Genomic DNA, 27,785 nt, shown 5'->3' on the forward strand with positions numbered 1-27,785 from the left:
GTAATTTTTTCCTACAGTGAACCCGTATGGGGCATTTTTGGGGGGGGTGAGGATTACATTGTATCTCCTGACATCATCTTTTTCTAAAAAAAAAAATCCTCCATATTTATTTATTTTTTTCAATTTTTTGAGAAATGATATCATAGTGTAAGTTTAAAGCATACAGCACGAACGTCTGATGTATAGAAAATCCTCCATATTTAAATAAAGGCATAAAAACATAATTTGGATTTCAGACATTTTCCTTTTTACCAAATTATTCTTGCTCCAAATATTCATTACTACTTACTTACAAGATAACCACTGAAACTGTACTTTCATAATATCTAATATACTTCCTCCCTTCCTATCTGACTCTAGAGCATATAGTAACAGGGTTTGTTATAGCCTAATATACTTCCCTTAAAAAACTACAGTTCAGAAGATTTATCAGAAGTTTATCAGGATCTTTAGCAAGTACTTCAACACTATAAATATATATATTCTCTGTAAACAGATTCACATAAATTCAAGTTAAGGAACCCTGCTAACAGAATGCCAATAACAACACAGTCCCACTCCCCACCCCAGAATGAAACAGCACTGGGTGCTTCCAATACCCTAGAAACAAATATGCCGAGAGAGGGACACAGCCCTAAATCTAGCATGAAAGCAGTTTATCCTTTATATAAACACTTGAGTAATCTGGCCTCTCCATGCAACTGTTTATTTTGCTGACCTCTCCAGAGTCAAACTAACTCCCCCCAAAATATTTTGACATTGACTTTGAGACCCACAGGTAGTTCTCATCTCTCTGGGGTCAGTTGTTATTTTTCCATAATCCTATTTATATCCATAACATTACCAATGCTATAAGGTTCCTCTAAAAAATGTTTCACCTTCATTACCTTAACACTCAAACGTTGCCTATTTAAAGTCAGAGGCAATTAGATTCATATTCAAAGAATATAGATTTTACAGCTAATTTTTAAAAAATTTTATTTAGTTTTTTAAATTTTATTTAGTTATTTAGATTTCACAACTATTAAATCCTTTTACACACATTACATCATTTAGCCTTCATAACAATTACGGGAAAAGGCTTGTCTCCTCATCTCAGAAGAAACTAAATCTAAAACTAACCATCACAGGTCACCGTATTACAGGGATATTTTTTAAAAACTGAAAAGGTACTCAATAGTAGTAAAATGAACATAATTTAAAAATCCTCGTGAAAGCTTGTCATTTTATAAAATCTGTCTTGTAAACATGTTATAAAAATGTTATTACATGAAAGTATATTCATAAAGATCATCTAAAACTTATTCAAAATGATTCGCTGTGCTCCCCTTTGCAGCACACATAGTAAAAATATCATTTCACCAAACCAGTTTCACAATTCAAGGGGAGGCAGAGCATCAAGGTATTTGGATAGTCTGAAACCCAGAAGTAAACCGGCAATAATTGTATTTAATAGTATTGGTTACATCTATAGAGAAAAGCTTTTTTTCTTCTAAAGGTTTGCCAGGTTCTATTTCAGGGGAAATAAGACTAAACTAAAACTATAATCATGATGCACTGATTTTCACTTTAGGTACAATCCTATAAATTTAACTGCAGACCCACTCAAATTATGGAAGTCACAGATCTTGGAGCATATTGGAGCAAAAGTAATTCTTTTCCAAAAAACCAAGTTTACTACTTTTGCTAATTATTCTTGGCTAGGGGCTGTAACAAATCCTAATATTGTGTCCTCCTGAGAATAACGCTGTTACGGGGAAAGACTACATCACAGCCAGGCTCAACAAATATTTGTTAAGTGAATTTTAATTAACACCCCCTATATGTTGACATAGATACATGAACGTTGTTACTTGAAAAATTCTATACAACATAAAGCAACAAATCCCTTTTTATTCAGTAGTAAATGTATTTAACAAAGATGTAATTTTAGCAAGGCATCTGTTCCTGAATGAGCCTGTAATATTGTTTGTTTTTAAAATTTTTTAAATTTATTTTTAGAGAGAGGGGAAGGGAAGGAGAAAGGGAGAGAAGGAAACATCAATGTATGGTTGCCTCTCGAGCAACCCCACTGGGGACCTGGCCCACAACCCAGGCATGTGCCCTGACTAGGAATTGAACCAGTAACCCCTTGGTTCACAGACTGGTGCTTAATCCACTGAGCCACACCAGCCAGAGAATAATAATATTGTTCTTTTAAAAAATATTTTTCTGCCCTGGCTGGTGTAGCTCAGTGGATTGAGCATGGGCCTGTGAACCAGACAAATGTGGTTCGATTCCCAGTCAGGGCACATTCGTGGGTTGCAGGCCAGTTCCCAGCAGGGGCCAGTTCCCAGCAGGGGGTGCACCAGAAGCAACCATACATTGATATTTCTCTCCCTCTCTCCTTCCCTTCCCCTCTAAAGATAAATAAATAAAATCTTTAAAAAATATATTTTTCAAAACATGATTATTATTGACCATTAGGAAGCTTTATTTACATATATTGGGTTGGCCAAAAAGTTCATTTAGTTTTTTTCTGGATGATGGCTCTATTAGTGCTTAGTTGTCTTTAACTTCATTTGAAACAATCTGTTACACTGCATTATGACAACTATCACATTGGCCTGCATTTAAAAAAACTTATGACAATTGGTGAATTTTTGTGTAGCCATTCTAATATTGAAGATGGAAGAAAATATGCAACACTTTTGGTGTATTATGCTTTATTATTTCAAGAAAAGTAAAACAGCTGAAACACAAAAAAAGATTTGTGCAGAGAGCAAAGAAGGTGCTGTGACTGATTGAATGTGTCAAAAGCGGTTTGTGAAGTTTCTCGGCACTGCTGACATTCTGGGCAAATAATTCTTCGCTGTGGGGCTGTCTTATGCACTGGAAGATGTATAGCAGCAGCCCTGGCTGCTACCCACTAGAAGCCAATAGTGGGAAATAGCAGACATACTCAAAAAATCCAAATCCACAAAGTTATTGGTGAAAATGAAAAATGTGTCTTTTATTTTACAGAAAAGTTTATGGACATTTTGGCCAACCCAATAAATTTGGGATTAATGCCTGTGAGCTGGCACTAGTATAAAAAAGCTATGGCAAGTTTTGAATTTCCATACCTAAATGTAACTAATAAAATAGTAGTTTCACAAAGCAATTCATGTTTTTAATGCATTTACTAATACTTCTCCAGAAGATTAGAAATCTTCACTCAAAGCTAAATGGGAGAGATGGATCATACTTTAATACCTCTAGGCAGTCAAGAATTATCACATATAAAAACACATTAAAACTCTCCAAAATAAAAACCTGCCAATACATACATCTCTATTAAAAATATGGTGTGGCTCAGTGTGTTGGGCATTGTCCTGCAGGCCAAAAGGTTTACAGGTTTGATTCCTGGTTGGGGCACAGGCCTGGGTTGTGGGCCCGGTCCTGGGTTTGGGGTGTGTGAGAGGCAGCCAATAATGTTTCTTCTCTTGTACAATGATGTTTCTCTCCCTCTCTTTCTCCCTCCTGTCTACAAATAAATAAATAAAATGTTGGGGAAAAAATATGACGTGCGCTGGCCAATGTGGCTCAGTTGGTTGGAGCATCTTCAAACGATCAGAAGGTCATGGGTTTGGGCTGGTGTATGTGTCCACACCATGCCCCTCTCCTCTCTTGGAGGGTGAATAAAACTTTACTCTCGACACTCTCTTCTCTTTGTGAATTCTTTCACAGCCCATGTCACTGACCACCTTAACATTTTGGTGTCCTGTATGAGGACATTCTCTATTTCTCCCTCTCCTCCAACCCCCTGAGACCTGTGACCAGCAGAGCAGGGGGCAGGAGAAGGTCAACCCAGGCTAACTCCCTAACCCTGACTCTGAGAGGTTCAGAGAGAATCCTAATCCTTTTCCTATGTCTTTCTGGGCTCTGTGAACAGCCTCCTCCTCACCCATCTTAAAAAAAAAAAGGTCATGGGTTTGATTACCAGTCGGGGTACATACTGGGGTTGTGGGTTTGATCCCCAGTCAACGCATGTATGAGGAGACAGACCATCGATGCTTCTCTCTCACATGAATGTTTCTTTCTTGCTTTCTCTTCCCCACCTTCCTCCCTCTCGGTCCAAAAGCAATGAAAAAAAAAGTCCTCAGGTACAGATAAAAACAAAAAAAGAATATGACAAGTAATAATCATATATAATTATAGCCAAAGAGATAAATGCCCTGTTCTATGCACATATAAATGCTACACAGGACAGATGAGATGGTGGAGGAGTAAATGGAAGTCACACTAACCCCCTGCCAGGACCAATCTGGAATTACAATTAAACTGTGGAGAAATCACCCAGAACAAACAACTGAACAATCGTGAGGAGAAGCCTTATAACTTTGACAGACAGAAGAATCAGCTTCAGCACAACCTGACTGGTAAGGAGTACATTGGAGACTCAAGAGGGCTGGCTGGGTGCCACAGGCAGCAGCACTGTGGGAATAAATAAGCAGCAGGTTGGATCCCCTGGGAAGAGTGGCGTATAAACCCTAAACTGAGACCCCGGACTAGAGCACCAGAGCCCCAAAACTACACAAGTAACAACCAGCAGCGAAAAGCTACAGGGTTGTTCTCTGCCAAAGATGGACAGCTAGAGATGCAAACAGTTGTTTAAAGGGCCAACACACACATTTTCATTTGCAGCCACTTACCCTGGGCTCCAGCAAATAGGGGCTACAGAGATGGCCTGAGACACCTGAGGAAAGACTGGTGACAGAGGCTTTGGGGAGAGAACTGAGAAAGTAGCCCCCGGGACCCTGGTGTTGACCCATCCCCATATGGCAGCAGCCATCCTGCTCAGGCAGGCCACTCCCCTTCAGGCAGCAGCATCCTGAGGGAAAGCAATAGCTCTGCCCCCAGGAAGGACTCTGCTCTACCTTATGGTGCTTAAGCCTGACTGCTGAGTGCAGAATGAATAGATTAACAACTGAAGGAGACAGCCACAGACAGAATATCCCTGGAAGTCGCCAACAGGCTGCCTAAGGTCAGACGGGATCAACATCTGACATCACCAGAGGTGGATCCAGAAAGAAAAAATAGTGGTAAATACTAGGGGCTACCAAGATGAAATCCACTGTGGTGTTCTCCATGACTTGCTATATTTTCTTACCTGCATAGCTTTTTGACATTCATTTCTTGTCCTTCTAGTTTGTGCAAATTCCACCTTTTTCATTCCCTTTTTTATTCATGATGTAAATTTTACTTTCTCTCTTCCCATTGCTATGACTCCCAATTCTTATTAGTGCTCCTCCCAAAACCATTTTTCTTTCAGTAGGTCATCTCATATTTGCTTTCCTTTCTTGTAAGTCTTAATCTCTTTACACTCTTATTAATACTGGTTCATTTGCTGTTGATAGTGGGATTGTGGGGGGAGTTATTTTTGCGGGTGTGGGTTTGTTCCCTGGGGTTTGTGGTTTTGTTCTGGCAGCACCTGAACAACAGCATACAAGACATGGTGAGTGGAAGGACCCTCCGTCAACCAGCTGGAGGGAAGGATCCACAAAAGAATGAACCAAGAGCAATCAAAACTCAATTACATCCAGAGAGCCAACATCAACAGCATAAAAGGCATCCCGAGAGCATGAAGTTTAGGAAATCAAGGAGACTGCACCACTGAATCACACAAGTCTCCTGTCATAGAGGATCACAGCACAAAGTCAAGGAGTCAGAACAGATCATTTAAAGAAGAAAAAGTAAACAAGTAGAGTCTTACAAATAAAGGGAAGAAAAAGAAACAATCCCCAATCAAAAGGAAAGGAAGAATCCTCAGAAAGAGTGCTAAATGAAATACAGGGAAGTCAACTATCAGATACTGAGTCCGAAACAATGGTTGTAAGGAAACTGCTCAATGAACTCAGTGAGAATTACCAAAAACTACAGGGAACCTATGAGGACTTACTGCAAACCATTCAGCATGAAATAGGACATAGAAACATTCAACAAGAGTAAAGAGGAAATGAAGAATACAATTTCTGAATTGAAGGACACAGTAGAAGGAATCACCTGACTGGTGCGGCTCAGTGGGGTAAGCCTTGTGAATGGTTCAATTCCCAGTCGGGGCACATACATGGGGTTACAAGCTTGGTCCCCAGTTGGGGGCACTTGAGAGGCAAGCACACACTGATTTTTCTCTCTCTCTTTCTCCCTCCATTCCCTTCTCTCTAAAAATATATAAATAAAATCTTTTTTAAACATTAAAAAGAAAACAGTAGAAGGAATCGAAAGCAGGCTAGATGAAGCAGAGGATTGAATCAGCAAACTGGAGGAGAAAGTAGGAAAAAACTCCCAGAAAGAGAACTACAAAAGGAAAAAAAAGACTCAAAAAGAATAAAGAGGGGTTAAGAAAATTGTAGAAACACATGAAACATAATAATATCCATATAATAGGGATACCAGAAGGAGAAGAAGAGAAGCAAGGGATAGAAAACCTGTTTGAAAAAGTAATGATGTAAAACATCCCTAAGATGATGAGAGAAAAAAAATCATAGAAGTTCAGAACACAGAGAAGGTCCTAATCAAGAGAAACCCAAAGAGGCCCAATCCAAGATACGTCATAATTAAAATGACAAAATTCAAAGACAAAGAGAGAATTTTAAAGGCAACAGGGAGAAATAGGAAGTAACATACCAGGGAGCTCAGATAAGGCTAGCAGCTTACTTCTCAACAGAAGCATTACAAGCCAGAAGGGAATGGCAAGAAATATTCCAAATAATGAAAAGCAAAAGCCTGCAACTGAGACTACTCTACCCAGTAAGGCTCTCAATTAAAATGGAAGGTGAAATAAGGAGTTACCCAGACAAAGAAATTCTAAAAGAATACACGTCCACATAAGTAGCATTGCAAGATATACTAAAGGGACTAGTTAAAGAAGATGAAGAAAAAGAGTGAGAGAGAGAGGAATACAGGTACAAAGGGGGTAATTTGGCAATGAATAAGTACCTATTAATAATAACCTTAAATGTAAATGGCTTACCAAATTTTTCGGACTATAAGACGCACCCAGGTTTCATAGGAGGAAAAAAGGAAAAAAATTTTGAAGGACAAAATGTGGTAAAATATTTAATAACATAAATAACATAAACCATTGACCCCTACCACAGCAAGCCAGGTAAGCTACATTCAGACTATAAGATGCACCCCCCTTTTCCTCCCAGATTTGGGGGGTTGCGTCTTACAGTCCGAAAATGCAGTGAATGCCTCAATCAAGACACAGGGTAGCTGAATGGATAAGAAAACATGACCTGCACATGTTTTCTTATGCTGCCTACAAGAGACGCACCTCAGAACAAAAGACCTACACAGACTAAAAGTGGAGGGTTAGAAAAAAATATTCCAAGCAAATGGACAGGAAAAAAAGATGGGGTAGCAACACGTAGACAAAATAGACTTCAAAACAAAGGCTGTAAAAAGAGACACAGAAGGACATTCATAATACTCAAGGGAAGAATCCATCAAGAAGATATAAACATTGAAAACATATGTGACCCTAACATGAGAGCACACACATATATTAAAAAATCTTGGAGGGCTTCAAGATATAGATCACAACACAATTATAGTACGGGGTTTCAACACCCCAATGTCAACAATGGACAGATCTTCCAAACAAAATATCAATAAGGATATTGTGGAACTCAATGACATATTAGTTCAAATGAACTTAACTGATATCTATAGAACCCTTCATCCCAAAGAAGCAAAATACACATTCTTTTCAAATGCACATGGAAAATTTTCAAGATAGACCCTATGATATGACACAAAAAAAGCCCCAACAAATTCAAGAGAACTGAAATCATATCAAGCATTTTCTTGGACTACAAGTGCTTGTAGTACTTCTAGGAACCATCCTCAACGAAAAAACTCAAAAATATTCAAACACATGGAGACTGAATAGCATGCTACTCAACAGCAAATGGGTTAATGATGAGATCAAAGAAAAAAAATCAAAAGTTTCTGGACAACTGAAAATGAACACACAACAGTCCAAAACCTATGGTACACAGCAAAGGCAGTCCTGAGAGGGTAATTCACAGCGACACAGACCTACCTGAAAAAGAGAACATGGACTGAGTGCTGGCCTTTGAACCAAAAAGTAGCTGGTTTGATTCCCAGTCAGGGAACATGCCTTGGTTGCGGGCCAGGTCTCTAGTATGGGACACTCAAGAAGCAACCACACATTGATTGCTGTGTCTCTCCCTCTTTCTAAAAATAAATAAATATTTTTTAAAATAAAATAAGATAAACTCAAGATGGTTAAAGGATTTAAATATAAGTTGTGACCCCATAAAAGTCCTAGAGGAGAACAAACATAGGCTGGAAAATCTCAGATATTTCACGCAGCAATACTTTCACTTATATATGCCCTAGAGTAAGGGACATAAAGGAAAGAATAAACAAATGGGACTTCATCAAAATGAAAAGCTTCTGCATGGCTGAAGAAAACATGAGCAAAATGAAGAGAACCAACCACATGAAAAAATATATTTGCCAATGATACCTTGGACGAGGGTTTGATCTCCAAAATATATAAAGAACTCACATGACTCCAATCTAATTAAACAATCCAATTTAAAAAATGTGCAGACCTGGACAGACACTTCTCCAAGGAGGACATACAGAGGGCCCAGAGACATATGAAAGGATGCTCAACATCACGAGCCATCAGAGAGATGCAAGTTAAACCACAATGAGATACCACTTCGCACCAGTCAGAATGTTCATCATCAATAAATCAACAAACAAGTCCTGGTGAGGCAGTAGAAAAAAGGGAACCCTAGTACACTATTAGTAGAAACGCAGACTGGTGCAGCTGCTGTGGAAAAACAGTATGGAATTTCCTCAAAAAACTGTAGACGGAACTGCCTTTTGAAACCCGGCAATTCCGCTGCAGGGAATATACCCTAAGAACCCTGAAACACCAATTTAATACAACCTATGCATCCCAATGTTCACAGCAGCACAATTCACAATAGCAAAATGCTGGAATAAACCTCAGTTGGGCCTCAGGAAGCAACCTCAGGTGGGCCTCAGGAAGCCCATCAGTAAATAGTGGATCAAAAAACTGTGGTACATTTATGTAATGGAGTATTATGTAGCAGGAAGAAAGAAGGAGCTCCTACCCTTCGTGACAGCATGGATGGATCTCGAGAGCATTATGCTAAGAAAAATAAGCCAGATGGTGAAAGACAAATACCCTATGATGTCATCTAAGTGGAACCTAATCAACTAAATAAGCAAGCAAAGTATAACCAGAGACATTGAAATAAAGAACAAAGTGACAGTAACTGGAGAGGGGGGAGGATAACAGGGAAAAGGGGAAGAGTCAAGTCAAGAAAGGAGAAAGAGTCAAGCCAGTCATAAAGGACCCATGAACAAAGCCAAAGGGCCGGGGAGTAGGATTGAGAGTGGGAGGTGGGAGTGGTGGGCCAGGTGAAAGTGGTGGTGGGAAAAATGGAGACAACTGTGCTTGAACAACAACAACAAAAAAAGGGGGGGGGAATCTTAACAAAATACTGAGAGCTAATATGAAGGAAATGCCATTATCTTTGATCCTAAATACTATTTTTCCCCTGTGCCTTGCAAAAAAAAAGAAAGAAAAGAAAGCTATATAAACATAAAGAAATAATAAATGCACACTAACATTTATTTTCTGTGGATATCAGTCCAACATTTCCCTTATGCAACTTCCTACCTCTCCAAGACAAATTCCACAAAAAAAGACCCATACCAATGTCTGCTATTCAAAAAGATATTCTCTAGAAATATATTTTATACCATTAAGTCAAATGACTTCCATTTATAAGGTAAAAACTAGAAATTCTGACATTCTATTCCACCTCTACAGGCAAGAAAGGAAATATTTTTGCAAAATGATTTTACATACATACACACACACACACAGTCCCCCAAAGGAGTCCTCACCTCTGCTCAGAGACTGTGGCTTTTGTTTATATATATAGCAAAAAGACAAAAACAATTTTGGCACTAATTAATCCAATATACCCAAAAGATTAAGGTTCAACCCTGTAGCTTAATATACCATAAGAAAGGAACCCTTCGAAATAACACTACTGTAGACACAACTTCAGTAAAGGCTAAATGGTGTCCTTTTCTGTATAAATAGAAACAAGCTGCATTTAAAAAAAGGGAAGAAAAAACACTGTTGTTGGCCAAAGGGGAAATAAATCTAGTGTCAACAATGTCAGATGACATTTAAAAAAGAGCATGAGCAGGTGTTTCTTTCAAAATGATCAGTTATAAATCTAACACTATTTTATCTTTAAAAAAAAGATTATTGTATAACATTAGTTTATTTATTTTTCTATTTTCCAAGCCAAACTGTTTCTGACTGAATTGTTTCAACAGCTTGTGCAATATGACAAAAGAACCAAAGAGAAACCTCTCACTTGACCTTTTCTCTGTAACTTCATTCACTGATTCTATTGCATTAAATGCTGTCACATTTGTAGACCTGAAAAGAACAATGTCAGTAGTCTGGGTGTCAAGTCCTGAGAATAGAGAGCTGTCATTGGAAGTTGTCCAATTCTTTGCCCATGATTAAAAAATGAATATTTCAGATCAATGGGTGACAATCCCATTAGAGTGATAGCCCATGATATCAATTACCACTTCAGTTTCAATTTGGCTGGCTGGCCACAGGGTACCATTTCTCAGCTTTACTTATGATGGGCTGGCTCTGTGAAGCATGACACCCTTAAATTGCTGCCCATTATCCAAGTGTCATTACTTGTTCTGCCTCAGAATTCTCTGAATCACAAGCAGCTACTGAGGTCAAGCTTTGCAACCCGAGGAATTGGACAAGTTGGCAAATTCTTTATATAAAGGAAAAGTTATTTATCTGGCATCTGACTTAGAAAATCTAAAGTTTCCATTACCCTGACAGTATGTCAGTTTTATGTAGGTATATTGATTTAATAATTTAAGAGGTTTTATCAAGGTGGCAGGGGGTTAAACATTTACTGTGTTTGCATTATTCAGAATGCTGCTTTGATTTTTTGGCCTCTATCACACTGATAATAGATTCTACTTAACCACTCTCTGTACCCAAATATACATATAAAATTATTCCTATAATCATAAATACATAAAGCATTTGACTTTGGGTATGGTACTGTAAGTCTATCAAAAAACCAAATAAAATATCCTAACTGCTATCTATCCCATAGGTATCCCAAAATTGGCAATAAATTTATAGAGGAGATGAATTCAAATATGCCGGTAATAATCATTCAGAATGACGAATCTGACTTTTTTTTTTGCTTCCTTTATCAATATTTTGCTAGAAAGGTATATCGGAACAGCCAGGTTTTTTTCCTGAGAAAAACTTGTAATATTTTGGATTTTTCTTTGATTCTTAAGACTATTATTAATAAATTTGAACCTAAAAATTCTGAAAAGGAATTATCTCTCAAACTTCTCAACTTTTTTATCTTCCTGAACTGAGCTACCCAGGCAGGGCATAGACATAAACTTTTAAACATTAAATTTAAACTTCTAAAAATGATTACTTTGGGCACTATCCATATCCCCCGAATGGAATTGCAAGGTGGAGGATAATTTCATTCTCTTCGGCCTTTAGTAATATTTCACTTAGAAACTTGAGAAACACTTTTATTTTATGTAATAGCATGCTTTTAAAAATCTTAACTAAGTGCATTTTATAAAATGAAGCCCATTTAAATGTATCTGAGAACCCTGTTAGTTCCAAAAACATTCAGAGCAGAATGCCTTTTAATGAAAAGTTGCTCCTCATTGAACCTATGTATAAGTCCTGATTTCCTCAAAATAAGGTAAAGCAGCATTTTCTTAAAGCTCAATTACCTCCAGCTTGTGTCTCACAGCAGTTTAATAGAAAAATAAGATCTCATATGCTTTATCAAGTTCGGTTTCCTATATCAATCAGAGAAACTTACTAACATTGAAGGTGAACCCTACTGAGGAGTTACACACACCCAAACTTTATCCTACACTATCTTCATCACAAATATTATAATTCCAACTGTTATCACCTCAAGCCAGAGTAATAGAAAACACTGAATCAAAACCACAAAATAATAACTTAAAAACACACAAATCTCATCAACTATTCAGGATACTTTAAGTTTTTGTTAAGGAAAGTTTTAAACAGACACAAATGTGGAGAAAATAATATAATCAATCTCTACATACCCAGCTTTTAAATAATTAGCAACTCATAGCAATCTTCAACTTACTTTTAATCCATATTTTGAATCTATGACAGTTATGATACCTACAAAGAAATAAATCTTTTAATCAATTTTATACTTGAGACTCTATTCCAGTTCACAAATGGTACTTGATAACATTTTTTTTGACAATTTAATTTGATTGCATTAACAAGCAGATGCATTTTCAAATACATACTACATCTATAACACTATTTTAAGGGACTACAGAGGCTATAAAGCAAATCAATTTTTAAAATTAAATGAATAAGCTTTTTAGCTTATAATCCAAAATATTATGAGGCGAATTTAAATTTCATAATATAAAGCAAAAAGAGATACATTACACAAGATAGGTTATTTCTAGCCTATTTTCATAAAATCAAAATCAAGATTTTTCTTAACATTTGACATTACTATTTAACAAACCTGAGATGTCTTAAAATATCTTGTTCCTACAATCTCTCAGCAAATCTAACTCACACAAATGTTATATATAATATGTACCTAAATTGCTAAATGGACAATTAGTTGACAATCTATGAACTTATGCTGAACAATTTTTTCAAAGGACAACAGCAGAATGAGCCTAAAGAATTCAGCCAGCTACATGCCATGTACATTACAGCCAAGTAACGAGGCCCAGCTTCAATGATTCTCAAAATTATTCCACCCCTTAGGCTATGAAAGACTTGGTTTAAACACTAAAGAGCTGGTGGGTGGTGGGGGTGGTGGTGGGAAAGGGTGGGCAGATGACACACCACAGAACACTAAGCAAACAACAGAAGGTACAGGAAACCCACCTGGTACTTTAAAAGGAAAACCTTAGGGGAAGCACTAAATTGGGAGCTGAGATCAAGATCTGACATCTAGTTCTACCTAGATGCTTTAGAATCTGTATGAACAGACTTACTGCATCATCAAACTAAACAAGTTTAAAAAGAATAACAACATAAGGAAATTAAAATTATAACATGGATGAACAAAAATCATCTTAACCATAACAATAACAAAAAGATTCTTTTTTAACTTACCATCAAGATAAATATCACTCCCTAATTCAGCATCAATCCAAAACATAGAAGCTACAGCACCTGAAAAATATATATAATATTCATCAAATAAAAATATTTCTTCAAATTGAGAAACACAATTCTATCCATGTTTTAATTTGCCCCAATAGAATTAGCAGGCAAACATATATATAAATTTAATATGGTTTTTCAAACTTCTTATGGGAATTACAGCGACAGATCCTTTTACTATTTATTCTTCCCTCTCCTTTTGTCTTAAGAAACAATAGACCAACTTTTATCAAATAGCAAACCCAACAAGCTTCTACCATTGCCACAATAATTTGTCTACTATTTATACCCATTTCTTCCCCTCTCCCTTTGTCTTAAACAACAGACCAACTTTTATCAAATAACAAACCCAATAAGCTTCTACCAATGACACAATAATTTACCCACAGATATTATCAAATAATTTAGGCAATATGGCTATGTGCACAGGACTTAGCTTTATTTTCTCTCTCCTGAATATAATAATCACATTGTTTAAAAATAATAAATTATCTCCCTAAAGGAAAGTAAAACAAAATATAGGTAATTCCAAAATCACTTGTCCAAAAAAATTAAAAAATACATGTTTGCAAATTTTATAGAAGAAAAAGAACAAGAAATCCTTACCCTATTTACTTAATATTGGTCTAAAATTTGGGTCTGAGGAAAAATAATTTCTAAGAAAGAAATTAAAACTTGTTTTTGACAGAAACTGGTCTAGTACCAAACCACACACCATGACTAATATGCTATGACACCAGAAAAAGAAAACTGACAGCAAAGAAAGTATTTGACTTTCAACGCATCGCGGTCCAGTTAGTGACAAGGCTGTCTGAGGGAATGAGTGCTGGGAAGAGCAAGGATAACTGAACTCATGCCAATGTCTGAAACTGCCCACCCACCCTGACGAGAGCGGACCCGCAAGCATCACTCTGTGTCAGCACTGAACTACCTGTCAGCTGTTTACAGTGATTACTCATGCAAGATACAGCAAGGGCCGCAAGATCTAATGGTTTCCTGATACCTATTGATTTTTTCCCCAAAACTTAATCGTTTTCCAATTTGACTGAAATAGGATTTGTGAGTAACAGGGGCTGAATCAATGTCTGGCCCTTTCACGGAAATTACTTTACCGTGACAACTGTTTAGCTTAGAACTGGAGAGTGTCAGTCTCCTAAAAGGGCAACAACTGACTTGCCAATATGAATTTTCTTCACTTACTTGGCGAACAACGTGATATTAATTAATGGAGAAAAAAGCCAATCTACTGTATCACTACACCAAAATATAAATAATAAAAAGTATTAATTTTTTTCACTCAATAAAATTCTTAACATTGTACATAAATCACCTTATTTTTTCAAAAAATTTACTTGTTTCTATTTAGATAGCTTATAAGTTCTCTACAGTTAACATCTGCCAGGTAGAGTATATTAGGGCTTTTCATCTAAATCGGCTGTGTACCTTCGGTATAATACCTACAAGGCTACACAAGGTAGAACTACTTCAAGTTGAGATGCAGGTATTTAGAAGAAGCAGCAGAGATGAGAAAATGAAGTTAATTAATCAGTGGTTCTCAACCCAGGGTGATCTATCTCCTCCAGTGAATATTTGGCAATGTCTGGAGATATTTTTAATTGTCTCAACTAGGGGATTGCTTGCTATTGGCACGTAGTGGGTAGAAAAGCAAGAGATGCTACTAAATAGCCTACAATGCACAAGACAGCTTCCTACAACAAAGACTCATTCAATGCGCAATGTCATTTGTGCAAAGGCTAATGAATCCAGAGTTACATGAAAGACTCTCCCTTTCCACATCTAATAAAACAAAAAATAAAATAGAATTTAAAAAGCCAAACTTTATTAGCAGCAACCAAATCTACCATCTCCTGCCGTAAACATCAACTGGTTGCCTCTCCTAGGCAGCCCCTGTACTGGGGGAGAGAACTCCCAGTCCAGGTACGTGCCCTGACTGGGAATCAAACTTGTGACCTTTCAGTGTACAGGACGCCCCACCCAACTGAGCTATGCTGGCCAAGGCTGACTCATGATAGTTCTTAATTCCATCTCATACCCAGTAAGAGGTTATAGGGAAATATATAATAATAGTTTACAAAGTTTTAACACTTATTAGAAATAGCTTTCAAAGTGACAAGGAGTGGAAACCAGGGAAGAATAAGCAATACAGAAAAAGTCAGCAAAAAAAATTTCAAGCGTAAAAGTTTCCTGTTATCACTACATTTGTGGGGAAGGGGGTCATTTGTCAGGCTCACAGGAAAAAGCAGCAAAAGGTCTGAAGCTCAAGGATGTCCCTGCACAAGCTATGGGATGTATATTCACAAGCAGTTAGAGCGAACTCGGGAGCAGGGAGCACTTGGTATTCGCACGTGTTATTTTAAGAGAGCAGAGCCTTAAAGTCACATTGCCTGTCAGGCACTCTCAATCACCGCTTTTCCCTTTGCTTCCCCTCTCTCCGCTCCCAGCAATACCCAGTTTCACACTGGAGCTCAGGAGAAAAACAAGCGTAGGTAAAATCGGTATAGTATTAGAAAGAATTCATCAACACCACATCTAATTGTAGTTCTAAGCCTTCTGCATTAAGCACAAACATGCTGAAAAAACTATATTCAAGTATTACAGTTTAGAAGAAACAAAAAAAATTGAAGCAGAATAATGTGAAAATGTAATATGCAGTGCTACAGTAAAATAAACTTAGAGCATACATACTATTACTTAACCATTTAATTCATTTAAAACATCAAGGAAGAAAATTGATGTTGGTGCAAACAGAACTGCTGACCAGAATGAAGGTTTGAAATAATTCCAGTAAATGCAAAGGCAAAAGACAAAGCAAACAATTAGAAGATAACAGATATGGAGAACAAAAGAAAATTCAGTATAGGAAAAATTGGTGTCATAAAGTAGAGAGGATCCAATAATTTGACAGAAAGACTATTCATGGTAATAAACAGAAAAATGTTTTTAAATGAAGAACTAAGCCTACAGATTAAAGGGTATATTGTAATCCAGGAAAAATGATTATGAATGACATCAAGATGTATTGTGATTATATTGCTAAACTTCAAAAATAAAAATAAAACTTCCAGGCATTTTGGATGAAAAAGCAAGTCCCTTTCAGGGAGGTAGGAAGAAAAACACAGACTTTTCTAGAGCAACATTCGTTGACCCAAAATAATAAAATAATGGCCACAAGTTCCAATGAAAATGTTCCCTAAAAATATTACCTATATCCAAATACTCTCTCAAAAAATAAAACAACAGGCAGACATCCTCAAATATTAAAGGAAACAGCAAGCAATGAAACAAAAAATACTAAGAGACCACAGAACTACATCTGCTAAGTTCTGAGGCAAAGAAATTATGATCTGGAAATTCTGAACCCAACTAACTAATCCTTCAGGTATAAAAACAAAACAAATAATCTCAAGCAATGAAGTATGCAAGAACTCAGGGAATAAAGCATTTACTGCTCGAGAAAAATCACCTAACCATTAAATTCAGCAATCAAGAGAAGGATCAATTAAGGAATGGAGAAGCCACATGCTGGTAATGAGGACTAAAATCGTTTAAATATAGAACTAAACAAAGTAGGACAGAATGTAAATATTAGAAACCATGACAACATAGCACAGAATACAGTAAAACAAAACCAGGAGGTGGGAGAAAGTAGAAGAGTATTACTTCCCTCATCTTTTTGCCAGAGTATCAATAAATAATACTCTCAAAATTGAAACAAGTAGTTAAAAAAAACTTGTCCAATTTATGTTGTTCTTTTTTAAATTTTATTTAGTTATTTTTCAAGTACAGTTTTTTGTCTATTTCTCCCATCCCAGCCTCCCCCGCCCCGTGCTCCCCACCTCCCTCCCATTTCCACCCCCCTTAGTTCTCATCCCTGTGTCCTTCCTATTTGTTCCTCCAAATCCCTCCCCCTTTTCCCCCTTAACTTCCCTTCCCTCTCCCCTCTGGTCACTGTCCCCTGGTTCTCTATTTCAGTGTCTTTTTTTTTTCTGCTTGCTTGTTTGTCTTGTTGTTTAGCTTCCTGTTAAAGGTGAGATCATATGGTATTTGTCTTTCAGCACCTGGCCTATTTCACTCAGCATAATGCTTTCCAGTTCCATCCACGCTGTTGCAAAGGGTAGTAGCTCCTTCTTTCTCTCTGCTGCATAGAATTCCATTGTGTATATGTACCACAATTTTTTGATCCATTCATTTACTGATGGGCACCTAGGTTGCCTCCAACTCTTGGCTATTGTAAATTGTGCTGCTATGAACATTGTGGTGCATAGGTTCTTTGATATTGATGTTTTAGGATTCTTGGGATAGAATCCTAGCAGTGGAATTGTTGGGTCAAAAGGCAGGTTGATTTTAATTTTTCTGAGAAAATTCCATACTGTTTTCCATAATGGTTGTACCAGTCTGCAATCCCACCAACAGTGAACTAAGGACCCCTTTTCCCCACAACCTCTCCAACATTTGTTGTTTGTTGCTTTGTTTATGATAGCCATCCTGACCAATGTAATATGATGTTCTTTTTTTATCCCCTATCTTTTGCAATCAAGAAGCATTAACTTGACGTTAAACAATTCCTTTCCTTCTTTCAAGTTCTCTTCTTTTACAATAAATTCAAGTAAAATTAAATTAATGATTACCAAAAAAAGCATAAGGAATGAGATTCCATGTTATAAAATCTCTGTGTAGTTATACAGTTTTCAGAAGTGCGTAAAGCAGGGCTTCCCAGACTTACGCATTTATAATAGCGATTTTTAACCTTTTCCATCTCAGGGCACACAGAAACTAATTACTAAAATTCTGCAGCATGCCCAAAAATGTATTTTTTGCCAAAAAATGTATTTCTTGCCAATCTGACAAATTGGTGTCATTTTGATTAATTCACAATGGACGCCTACTGTTGTGTTGACTGTTGTCATATATATATATATTTTTAATTTGACAATCAATCTAAGGGAAAAGAGGTCGCTGGCCCAAAGAAACTAAATCGGTATTGCATGTTTTAAAAATTCTTGAGGCACACACACAGCTGACTTAGGAGAATCACCTGCAGGGCTTATTAAAACAGGTTGCTGGACCCCACCCTTAGAGATTCTCACCCACTAGATCTGTGAAGGGGCTCAAGAATCTGCACTTTTGCCCTGTCTGGGTGGCTCAATTGGTTGGAGCCTCTTATACACTAAAAGATTCCAACTCCAGTCAGGGGAGAGACGGGAGGCAACTAATCAAAGTTTATCACACTGATGTTTTATTCTCATATTCTTTCTCTCTCTCTAAAAATCAATAAAAAACATACCCTAGGGTAAGGATTCAAAAAAGTTATTAAAAAAAAAAGAATCTGCACTTCTCAGAAGTTCCCAACTGAGGCCAATGCTATCATTTAACATATCACAATGAATAGCATTCACATCAAGAAATCCTGAGAATGAAAATTACCTACTTGTAGCTCAAGGTACTGAGATACAGGGTGATTTTGTTTTAAACTTGTGCATATTTTCTTAGGTATTCTTTAATTTGTTAAAATAACAAATGTTTAATTTTTAGCTAAACAATAAAAATTATTCTAAAAGTTAGAAGCAAAACACATTAACTCATTTATATCTATAATTCTTACAAAAGCTTTACCTCAGATCTTTAACTTTTCTTTCTTCCTCTGAAAAGCTGAACCATGCTTTAAAAACTCACTCTCAAAGAAAACTTACAAGAGTTTTCTAGAATTACAATGAAAAAAAAAACAACCATGATATTTGCTATTTCAAAAAGAGGCATATATTTTCCCATCTTACCAGATTTAAGTTAATTTAATATTTAATACCAACATAATAGTTCAAATTGTATCATCAGTCAAACCTACTGGAAATATATGAAATGTATGAAAAATCCATGCCTACAATAAGGATCAAAATAGCCCAATTCAGTACTAGTTTGAAAACATGAGGACAATGTTATAATGTAACATTGTAACACTGTAAGGGTAACGTGTGTTACACATGTAACACTTCTAAGCATAATGACCACTGATCACATTTGAACCTTCAGTAATTTACTAACACGGGTCAGACTTACAAAACAAACACTAAATGCTCTGCAAACTAGGCATAAAAATGCCACCTAAAAATTACTTGGGTAAGAAGGAATCAGCAACCCATTGTCAGAAACAGGTCGACTTTCTGTAGCTTTCAACAGCGAAGTTCACATGTGATTCCATTCAGACACAAAAAACTCTCATGAATAACTATTATTCATTCTACACCAGGAAAAAGGCTCAGTGGGCTTGATTTAACTCTACACCTTATAACAGCATTTATTAAAAAATTATTTTTGGTAGTAGAAAAACAAAATGCAAACAATAATTTAAAGGAATAAGTATTGTTAAAATTAGAATCCAAAAGTCCTTAAATATCTCTAAATGACCCCCTAAGAAAACTGGATTAGAAAGTAATCAGAAATAGCCCTGGCTGGTGTAGCTCAGTGGATTGAGCATGGGTGTGAAGGAAAGGGTCGCCGGTTCAATTCCCAGTCAGGGCACATGCCTGCGTTGTGGGCCAGGTCCCCAGTAGGGGACACATGAGACACAACCACACACTAATGTTTCTCTCCCACTCTTTCTCCTTCCCTTCCCCTCTCTCTAAAAATAAATAAATAAAATATTTAAAAAAAGAAAGTAATCAGAAATAAAATCTCTCTAGGATATAACCAATGAAATAAAAACTTAAAAAGTAAAATGTCTCAATTTTCCCTAAATTTCCATATTTTAAACCAATTTTTGTTTCTACCAAAAATCCTAAATCAATCAATAGAACTTCAAATTCTATTATCAAGTTAAAAATACTAAGTACTCTGATCATGACTTTCGTCTGATGAAAAACATGACAAACTGGTATTTTTCCTCTTTAAACAAAGAAATATTTTAAAATCTAAAGTAAAGCTGCAATACTCATGTTTTTTTAATCCTCACATGAGGATATGTTTTTTATTGATTTTAGAAAGAGAGGAAAAGAGGGAGGGAGAAAGATAAAAACAGAGAGAGAAACACAGACCAGTTCCCTCCCCCACACACCCAACCAGGGATTCAATTTGCAACCGATATATGTGCCCTGACCAGGAACTGAACCTGTAACCTTTTGGTGTATGGGACGATGCTCCAACCAACTAAGCAACCTGGCCAGGGCAATACCTATTTTTAGACATTTCTCTAGCACATTTATTTTAAAATGTTTAAGAACTATATAGTGGTTACTAATAATAATATCATTTCTTACCAGGATCGGCTAACCCTGTGGTCTCTAACAATATGTAATCAAATTTCCCCTTCTTCTGCATCAAATTCTCAATAGCTCTAAGGCCGTTGTCCCTGGAGAATATCAAAACATAATATAGAGTTGACTGACTGCCTGAATATTTTAAAGCAATCATTACGAACACTCAAAAATATATTCAGCAACCTGAGACAAATATATCTTTAGGCATGTGAAAATTTAACTCACTCCCAAGCTTCTAACAAAATGTCCATCCAATATTTACCCATGAGGGGAGAAACAGATGCACAGACACTGATAGATAAAAAGAAATCAGATACATAAGTTAATACTTTAACATTATTAAAATTAAAAGCAGAGGAAATTTTAATATACCTGACTATAAAGTCAGAGTCTATTATTTTTATACCCTTTGAAAGATAAAAATCAACATCCAAAATAATGATAAAATTATGAATTACAGTAGTTTACTGTAACAGCTAAAAGGATACTACTACTAAGCACCTTTTAATGCTGTTCTTAATCAGAGTTCTAGTTTTTAATTTCTATTTTTCTTATAAAATGTGCAAGAAAATATTTAATAGATTGCATTTTGGTTATTTAAGAAAATGTTATGATTTTAGCCTTTTAATGCATTTGACTCAAAGTCAAACCCTTAAGATGATAAATGATGTAGAAGAAATTTAATTAACTAGAACTTACAAAAATCTAGAGTACAGATGTTAATTTTCCGAATTCACTCAACAAATACCCATTCAAGTGACTGCTATGTGTCAGGTCTTTTTCTAAGATTTGTACTATATTAGTAATAAAACAGACAGTTCTTGGAAAGAACTATAATTGGTGAAACATAATGTGAACATTTTCTGTTTTTTGATAGTTATTTTTGTTTTTAGGGGTTGAAGTCTTGGAACTAAGACCAATCACTTATAAACTCAGAACCATTTCTTACGGATAAAACGAGACTTTCATGCACCACAGAGATTACATAAACCCTGACATCAAAAGCAATTAAAAAACTCAATGAAAAGGACCAAAGTGTTTATTACAGCATACAGAAAAATAAATAAGACAGCAAGAAACAATTTAAGAAAATGCATCCCAATAAGTCAGTCTACATTCTGTTTGAGAATACAATGAAGCAGCCCATGTAAATTCAGTAAAATTACACAAGAAAATCAAAGCTGGAAATATCATCAGTAAGCATTTATAGTAAACCAACAAGCACACAGTAAACACATTCCTCACTTTACTGAACAGCAGAGGCAGCCATTTCTGAGTTCCAGCCATTCTTCGTAGAGCTCTCCGCCCTGGCTCACAGCTAAGGATTTCTCCACTGCACTTCCTGAAAGAAGCAGCAGCACTCCTTAGATTATGTTTACTAGCAAATCGTGTGTGTGTGTGTGTGCGCGTGTGTGTGTGCACGCATGTGAGAAAACACTCAAAAATGGGGATTTCAAAGCAGAAAATACATAACATTTATTCTTCCATTCTATTCATGCAGCTTCAATATGTTAAACTATGCCACTCTCGCTTATTTTAGCTTTAGTTTCTTAAAGTGGATTGAAGCACCTAACGAGGCAAATCCAAAATTAATAAATCAAACCGCGCTTCCTCTTCGGGCCTCCTCCTTGCCCACTCCCATTTCCTAATACGGTGGCCACTCCGAAGGCACTCTTTCTTGTGACCAACATTTCAGATAGTATGTTTTATACATTAGTTTTCATATGCCCTTCCACCTCTTAAGGTCCTTATTTATATTTTTCTTTTCATTCTTCTTCTAAGTTGTTTTTATATCTATTAGCCTACTCAGTACTCCCAATATGAGTAGCAACCCTAGACATCTGAGCAAGTTTGCTTAGCCAAGGTATCAATGTGCTCACTTAAAAATTAAATTTTAGCCAAATACATGTTTCCCAGCAATGCTTCCTTGAGAAAAAAATACATTTGAGATTCTGATATGCTGGTTATCATACAAGAATGATTTGAAGTATCTTATTTTCCTTTAATAAAGAAAAAAGGCCAAAAGAAAATATTTTCATTTACATTTTTTGTTTATATTTCAGCTAGCGATGACAAAGAGCTTTGAAAGAAGTTGCTACAGAATTGAGGGTGTAGAGAATATCAATATAACGTGAAGGAAAGTATTGTGAATGCCATAAAGGACAAACTGCAAAAGTGATCCAGAAAGAGTGAAAAAAAATAGTAAGAAGTAGTAAATGGAATCAGTGTTCAAAAAATGAGCAGTTAATAAGAAGCTAGAAAAAGACTGTGATTTAAAATCTTAGGGCTTTTATTTTGCCTAACAGGACTTTTTAGTTTACTGAAATCAGAAATCATATTTAACTAACAGATCTCCCAACCTATTCATAAAAACAAGCTCCTTTACTAATTTACAACAGAAAAAAATGGCATACCTTAACAAATAGCCCATAGAAGTTATAATTTGGGGCTAAAAGTAAGCTTTTATTAAAATTCACACTTATTAAGAAAAACTAATCAAAGTATAATCAAAATAATCAAAGAACTGTTTCTAACAATGCTATATAGATTTTTTAAAATTATGGTTCAATATTAAAGATAAAAAAGTAGAATGTTTAATGCATGTATTTTCACAGGTAACTGAATTTTCTTGAGAACGGAGACCATATTTTTAAAACTTCAGTTTTAATTGCTTTGCAGATAATAAACATTCAACAAGGTAAACTTATAATAACTGAAGCATTTTCAAATTTTTCAAAAGTTGCAATTAAACAATGTAGTCAGAACAAATGCACCTTTTTTCATTTATCATAGATTCTCACTTCTGGAGTTATTTCATGTAAAAATCTGTAATTTAATCCCATTGGTATGAATTTAAAAGTTATACAAAATAAAATTTTATAGAAACTATCTAATTTCAGTACTCAAACTCTGTCCAAAATAAAGCTTGACAGAAATTAATCTAATTCTTCCAAAACAACCCATACCAATGTATTTACATGACAATGCCTTGCACTGTCATTATGAAATATGGAATATCAAGTCACCAGTGGAACAAATTATCCTATAAATTCTTGCAGCATGGCATTTATTGAACTTTACTTACCTTCCCCGAATTCGTTTAAAATAACTGCTACTCTTTTACTATGTTGCTCTGTCAAGATATAGTTCAGAAGTGTTGTCTTTCCAGCACCTATAAAATACATATTTTTTAAATAACAAGATTTAAAGACTGATTTTTAAAAGATTTTATTATTTTTATTTTCATTGTTGTTCAAGTACACTTTTCTGTCTTTTACTCCCATCCCAGCCCACTCTCCCAGCCCTCCCCACCTCCTTCCCATTCCCACCCCCCCCTTGTTATTGTCCATGTGTCCTTTATACATGTTGCTGCAAACCCTTCCCCTTTTCCCCTGAAATTCCCTCCCCTCCCCCCTCTCAACACTGTCAGCCTGTTCTCTATTTCAGTGTCTTTGGTTATATTTTGCTTGTTTGTTTTGTTGTTTTGTTGTTCCTGTTAAAGGTTCTATCATATGGTATTTACTGATTTTTAGAGAGAGGGGAAGGGATAGAGAAACATCAATGTGTGGTTGCCTCTTGCACATCCCCTACCAGGGACCTGGGCCTGCAACCCAGGTATGTGCCCTGACTGGGAATCAACCCAGTGACCCTTTGGTTCACAGGCTGGCCCTCAATCCAGAGTCACACCAGCCAGGGCTAAAGACTGATTTTAAAGACACAAAAACAGAGTCCTGGCCAAGTAGCTTAGTTGGTTAGAGCGCTGCCCCAATATACCATGATTGGAGGTTTGATCCCTGATCAGGGCACATACAAGAATCAACCAATTACTGGAACAACAAATTAATGTCTCTCTCTCTCTCTCTCAAATCAATTAAAAAAATAGATATAGAGTCCCAATTTTTAAAAAATTTGCATGTTATTTTTCAACTTAACTAAGATTATTCTAGAGGAAGATTAAAGTACCCTTTGAAAAGTTTTAAAATGTTTTGTTGACATAACACTTATAAATATTTACAAATACTTTTACAAGTCAGATCACAAAGTTTTCTTCAACCTCATGACAATATGCCTTCTGCATAACTTATAATACAGTTAATATAAAGGTTTCTAAATTTTCTATTAAATAAAAATATTGCAGTAATGGCTTTCAAGGAATAAAGTACTCAGTTTATAAAATATAAAACATTTAAATCCTTTTGCATGATGACAATGTTTCTTAGCCAAGAATATATGCTTTAATTCCCTCAAATTTACATATAAACACCTTTTATTTCAACATCCATCATCAATCGGATGTAAATTCAAACTTACTATGTCTACTTTTAGTATGCTTCAAACAACCTATAACACTGATTACATATATATCATACACACACACAAAATAAAGAATGGATGTAGGAAATAACAAAAGACAGAATATTCAGTCTTTAGAAAGATAAACTCATAAAGCTACACTAACTTTATCCAGTAGGTGGCATATCAAACCCAGTATGTTCAGCTGAAGTAGAAGAAAAACACTTGTCTTGTGATCCACAGACACCAAAGTTCATAGAGAAAAAAGAAAACCCCTCAATCCCAATTGCACCGTAGTGCAGTCCAATTGTATAAATAGATCATTTATCTATTTTCCTGTTTGTGAATGTTTGGGCTGTTTCTGGTGTTTTGCTATTACAAACACTTGTACACATCTTCTGAAGTGAATTTACAAGATTTCAAGGATATGACTAGGAGGAATTTACTGAGCATTAGGTTATTAATATCTTCAACATTTTAGGTCATATTCCTTTAAAAGCTGTTGAAGGCTTGTGTTTAGAGTGCTCTATGTAGGAAGCCCAATATCACTAAAGTGTGAAGTACAGAGTCAAAGGGATAGACCTTAAGGAGGCAGAGCCATGAAGAAATTCTTAAAGCCAGTCCAAGTGTAAGACACAGGCCCTGAACAGGAGCATGGCACTAGGTAGCAGCAGTGGAAATGGAAAGGGGAGGACATGAGACCTAACAAAATTACTAAGGCTTAATAATTAATCATATGATGAGGCTTTAAGATGCAGTTCATTCAAAAGTCTACTACCAACCAGATTTTATGTTGGGCCTGGGTAAAAAGTGCACAAGATAGAGACTGTCTTTATCCTTATGCAGCTTAAGAGTATTATGTGGGATTATGGAGGGAAATGCAGATCAAAACAGGCAATTATGTCGCAGGGTGACACACTTAATAGATGTCCAATGGAACACCTCAGAGGACATCCAGCCAGAGGTGTAAGAATAAGAAGAAAAGTATGCAAGGGCTAAAATTCTTGGTACCTTTTAGAAGTAAAAGTAGTTCAGTAATGTTGATGGGCCAGTTTTACAGGCTGGGGGGTTGTCAAGAGCCAGACCATTTTAGAACCTTGTAATTCATGTTAAGGAATTTGAACTTTAATCCAAATGGAGACCTCGGAAGGGTCTGACACAATCAGATTGACATTAATAAAGATCAGGAAGGCTAAAATACACAGAATACATCAAAGGGCGTCATGACTCAAGAGTAGCTAGGAAGCTTTTAGAGTATTCCGAGTGATTAGGATCACAGGAGCAGGAGGATCTGTGGGGATGATAGCAAAGTTTTGGGCATGTGGAGTTTGAGATGTCTGTGGGACATCAAAACAAACTATCTGAGTGTGGAGTTAAAAGAATGGACAGAGGTGGGGAAATTTAAAAGAAACCAGAGGTGGAAAAATGTGATGGAAGGTGAAGAAACAATGTTTCAAGAAAGAGAAAATGATGATCGAGAACAAATAGTGAAACTATGCCCTAGATTCAGCCTACATGAGCCTCACTCCTGAGCTTCAGACCATTATCTCCAATGAGGAAGGCCAGAGGGGCAAGTCCGAGCTATACTATTTCGGACAAAGAATTTGCTCAATTTCTCAGGACAGTCCTTGAATAACAGTGGGAAAATAAAAAATAAAGACATTCCATTAGAAAATTAGTCCTGACTAAAAACAGAAATAAACTTTCCTACTTTCATTTATTTTGCTTTCCAGTTTATTTGAAAATAAATAGGAAAGCAAAATAAATTTTGAAAGCAAAAAAAGAAAGTCTTGGAGAGCAGAGACTTTGTTACTTTCTCCTACAGTGCTTTACTGACAGACCTAAAAAAATTTTGATAGGTGGTCTTTCCAGGAATGCCTGGAAGAGAATGGCTTGTGGGGAAGGGGAATTTACTGAGGAATGCCCCTCCCTGCATCGGGCCTTTTACAGACAGGACACCCCCCACTGGTAACAGGGTTATAAGGTAGATATTTCCGGCCTCATTTTGCAGAGGAGAAACTCAGACAGGTGCCCAATATTGTTTATATTCCCAGGTGAAGCAGATAATCTTCAGAAGGTAAGATAATTTGCTAAAGGTCACATGCACTGTTTGGGGATGGGCCCGGGCTTCAGGCCACAAAACCACAACTAGTTTCAATATGTGACGTTATTTTTCAATCTCACTTGATAAAAGTGAATCTAACGTACAGGGATTCAGAGCATCCTTGACCCCGCAGATGAGAGGCAATCCATATAGAAAGCAAGTGGCCCAGCCCGTACCTCAAAGACATTTGCTGCTGGCCAGAGGCCCGGATGCCTCAGGAGGCGAGGCACCTTAGCCCCCCAAATCCCAGGACAACTAGCGTTTACAGCATTCTCAGACCGGGATGGTGAGTTACCTAAATACCCGGTGATAATTGTGACTGGGATCTTAGCGCCGGGGCCAGACTTTTCCTCCTCCTCTCTCTGCTTCGTTTCAATGGGGACCAATTCAGGACAATCCTCCTCCGCCTGCTCCTCTCCCTCGTCCACAGCCTGTGACATGTCCGCCAGCAGCACGAACACCTCTCCCGCAGCCCGAGAACTGGGACCCCGATCCCAAACAGAAGCAGCGCACTCCGAGCACGCCACGGCCGGAGCGGCGTAACGTCATCACGCCGCGACTCTTGCTTCTCCGAATCCCGCCCCCGCCTCCCCTGTTGGGCACGCCCCCGAGCGTGTTCCCCGAACCAGGGAGCTGTGGGGCAGAGCTGTTAAGAGTCAGTGCTCAGCCGGGCTCAGCCTCGGCCGCTGCGGGAGTCCGCAGCCTTCACACTTGATGGCTGATGTAGCTGAGGCCAGATTGGTTGAAACCTGGAGTGCGTAGCGTGACCTAAACAGTTCCCACAGGGAACAGACTTCAACGA

The 27,785-nt window shown here is 36.8% G+C and overlaps 1 protein-coding gene across 2 annotated transcripts in view; it reads right to left on the minus strand.

Moving 5' to 3' along the window:
- The window catches only part of LOC119063988 (zinc-regulated GTPase metalloprotein activator 1A), a 52,567-nt gene extending 25,050 nt beyond the window's left edge, over nucleotides 1–27,517 (minus strand). For both annotated transcript variants that reach the window (XM_053656477.1, XM_037165569.2), the window contains exons 1-6: nucleotides 27,279–27,517; nucleotides 23,672–23,758; nucleotides 21,832–21,928; nucleotides 20,587–20,678; nucleotides 13,265–13,324; nucleotides 12,258–12,295 (exon numbers count right to left, since the gene is read on the minus strand). In XM_053656477.1, the coding sequence (XP_053512452.1) occupies nucleotides 12,258–12,295; nucleotides 13,265–13,324; nucleotides 20,587–20,678; nucleotides 21,832–21,928; nucleotides 23,672–23,758; nucleotides 27,279–27,423 (519 nt within the window). In that variant the 5' untranslated portion in view covers nucleotides 27,424–27,517. The remainder of the gene's footprint in view (nucleotides 1–12,257; nucleotides 12,296–13,264; nucleotides 13,325–20,586; nucleotides 20,679–21,831; nucleotides 21,929–23,671; nucleotides 23,759–27,278) is intronic.
- Nucleotides 27,518–27,785: the final 268 nt, after the last annotated feature.

This window comes from Artibeus jamaicensis, unplaced genomic scaffold (assembly GCF_021234435.1).
Source record: "Artibeus jamaicensis isolate MK-2021 breed Jamaican fruit bat unplaced genomic scaffold, CSHL_Jam_final scaffold_1964, whole genome shotgun sequence".
Taxonomy (NCBI): Eukaryota; Metazoa; Chordata; class Mammalia; order Chiroptera; family Phyllostomidae; genus Artibeus; species Artibeus jamaicensis.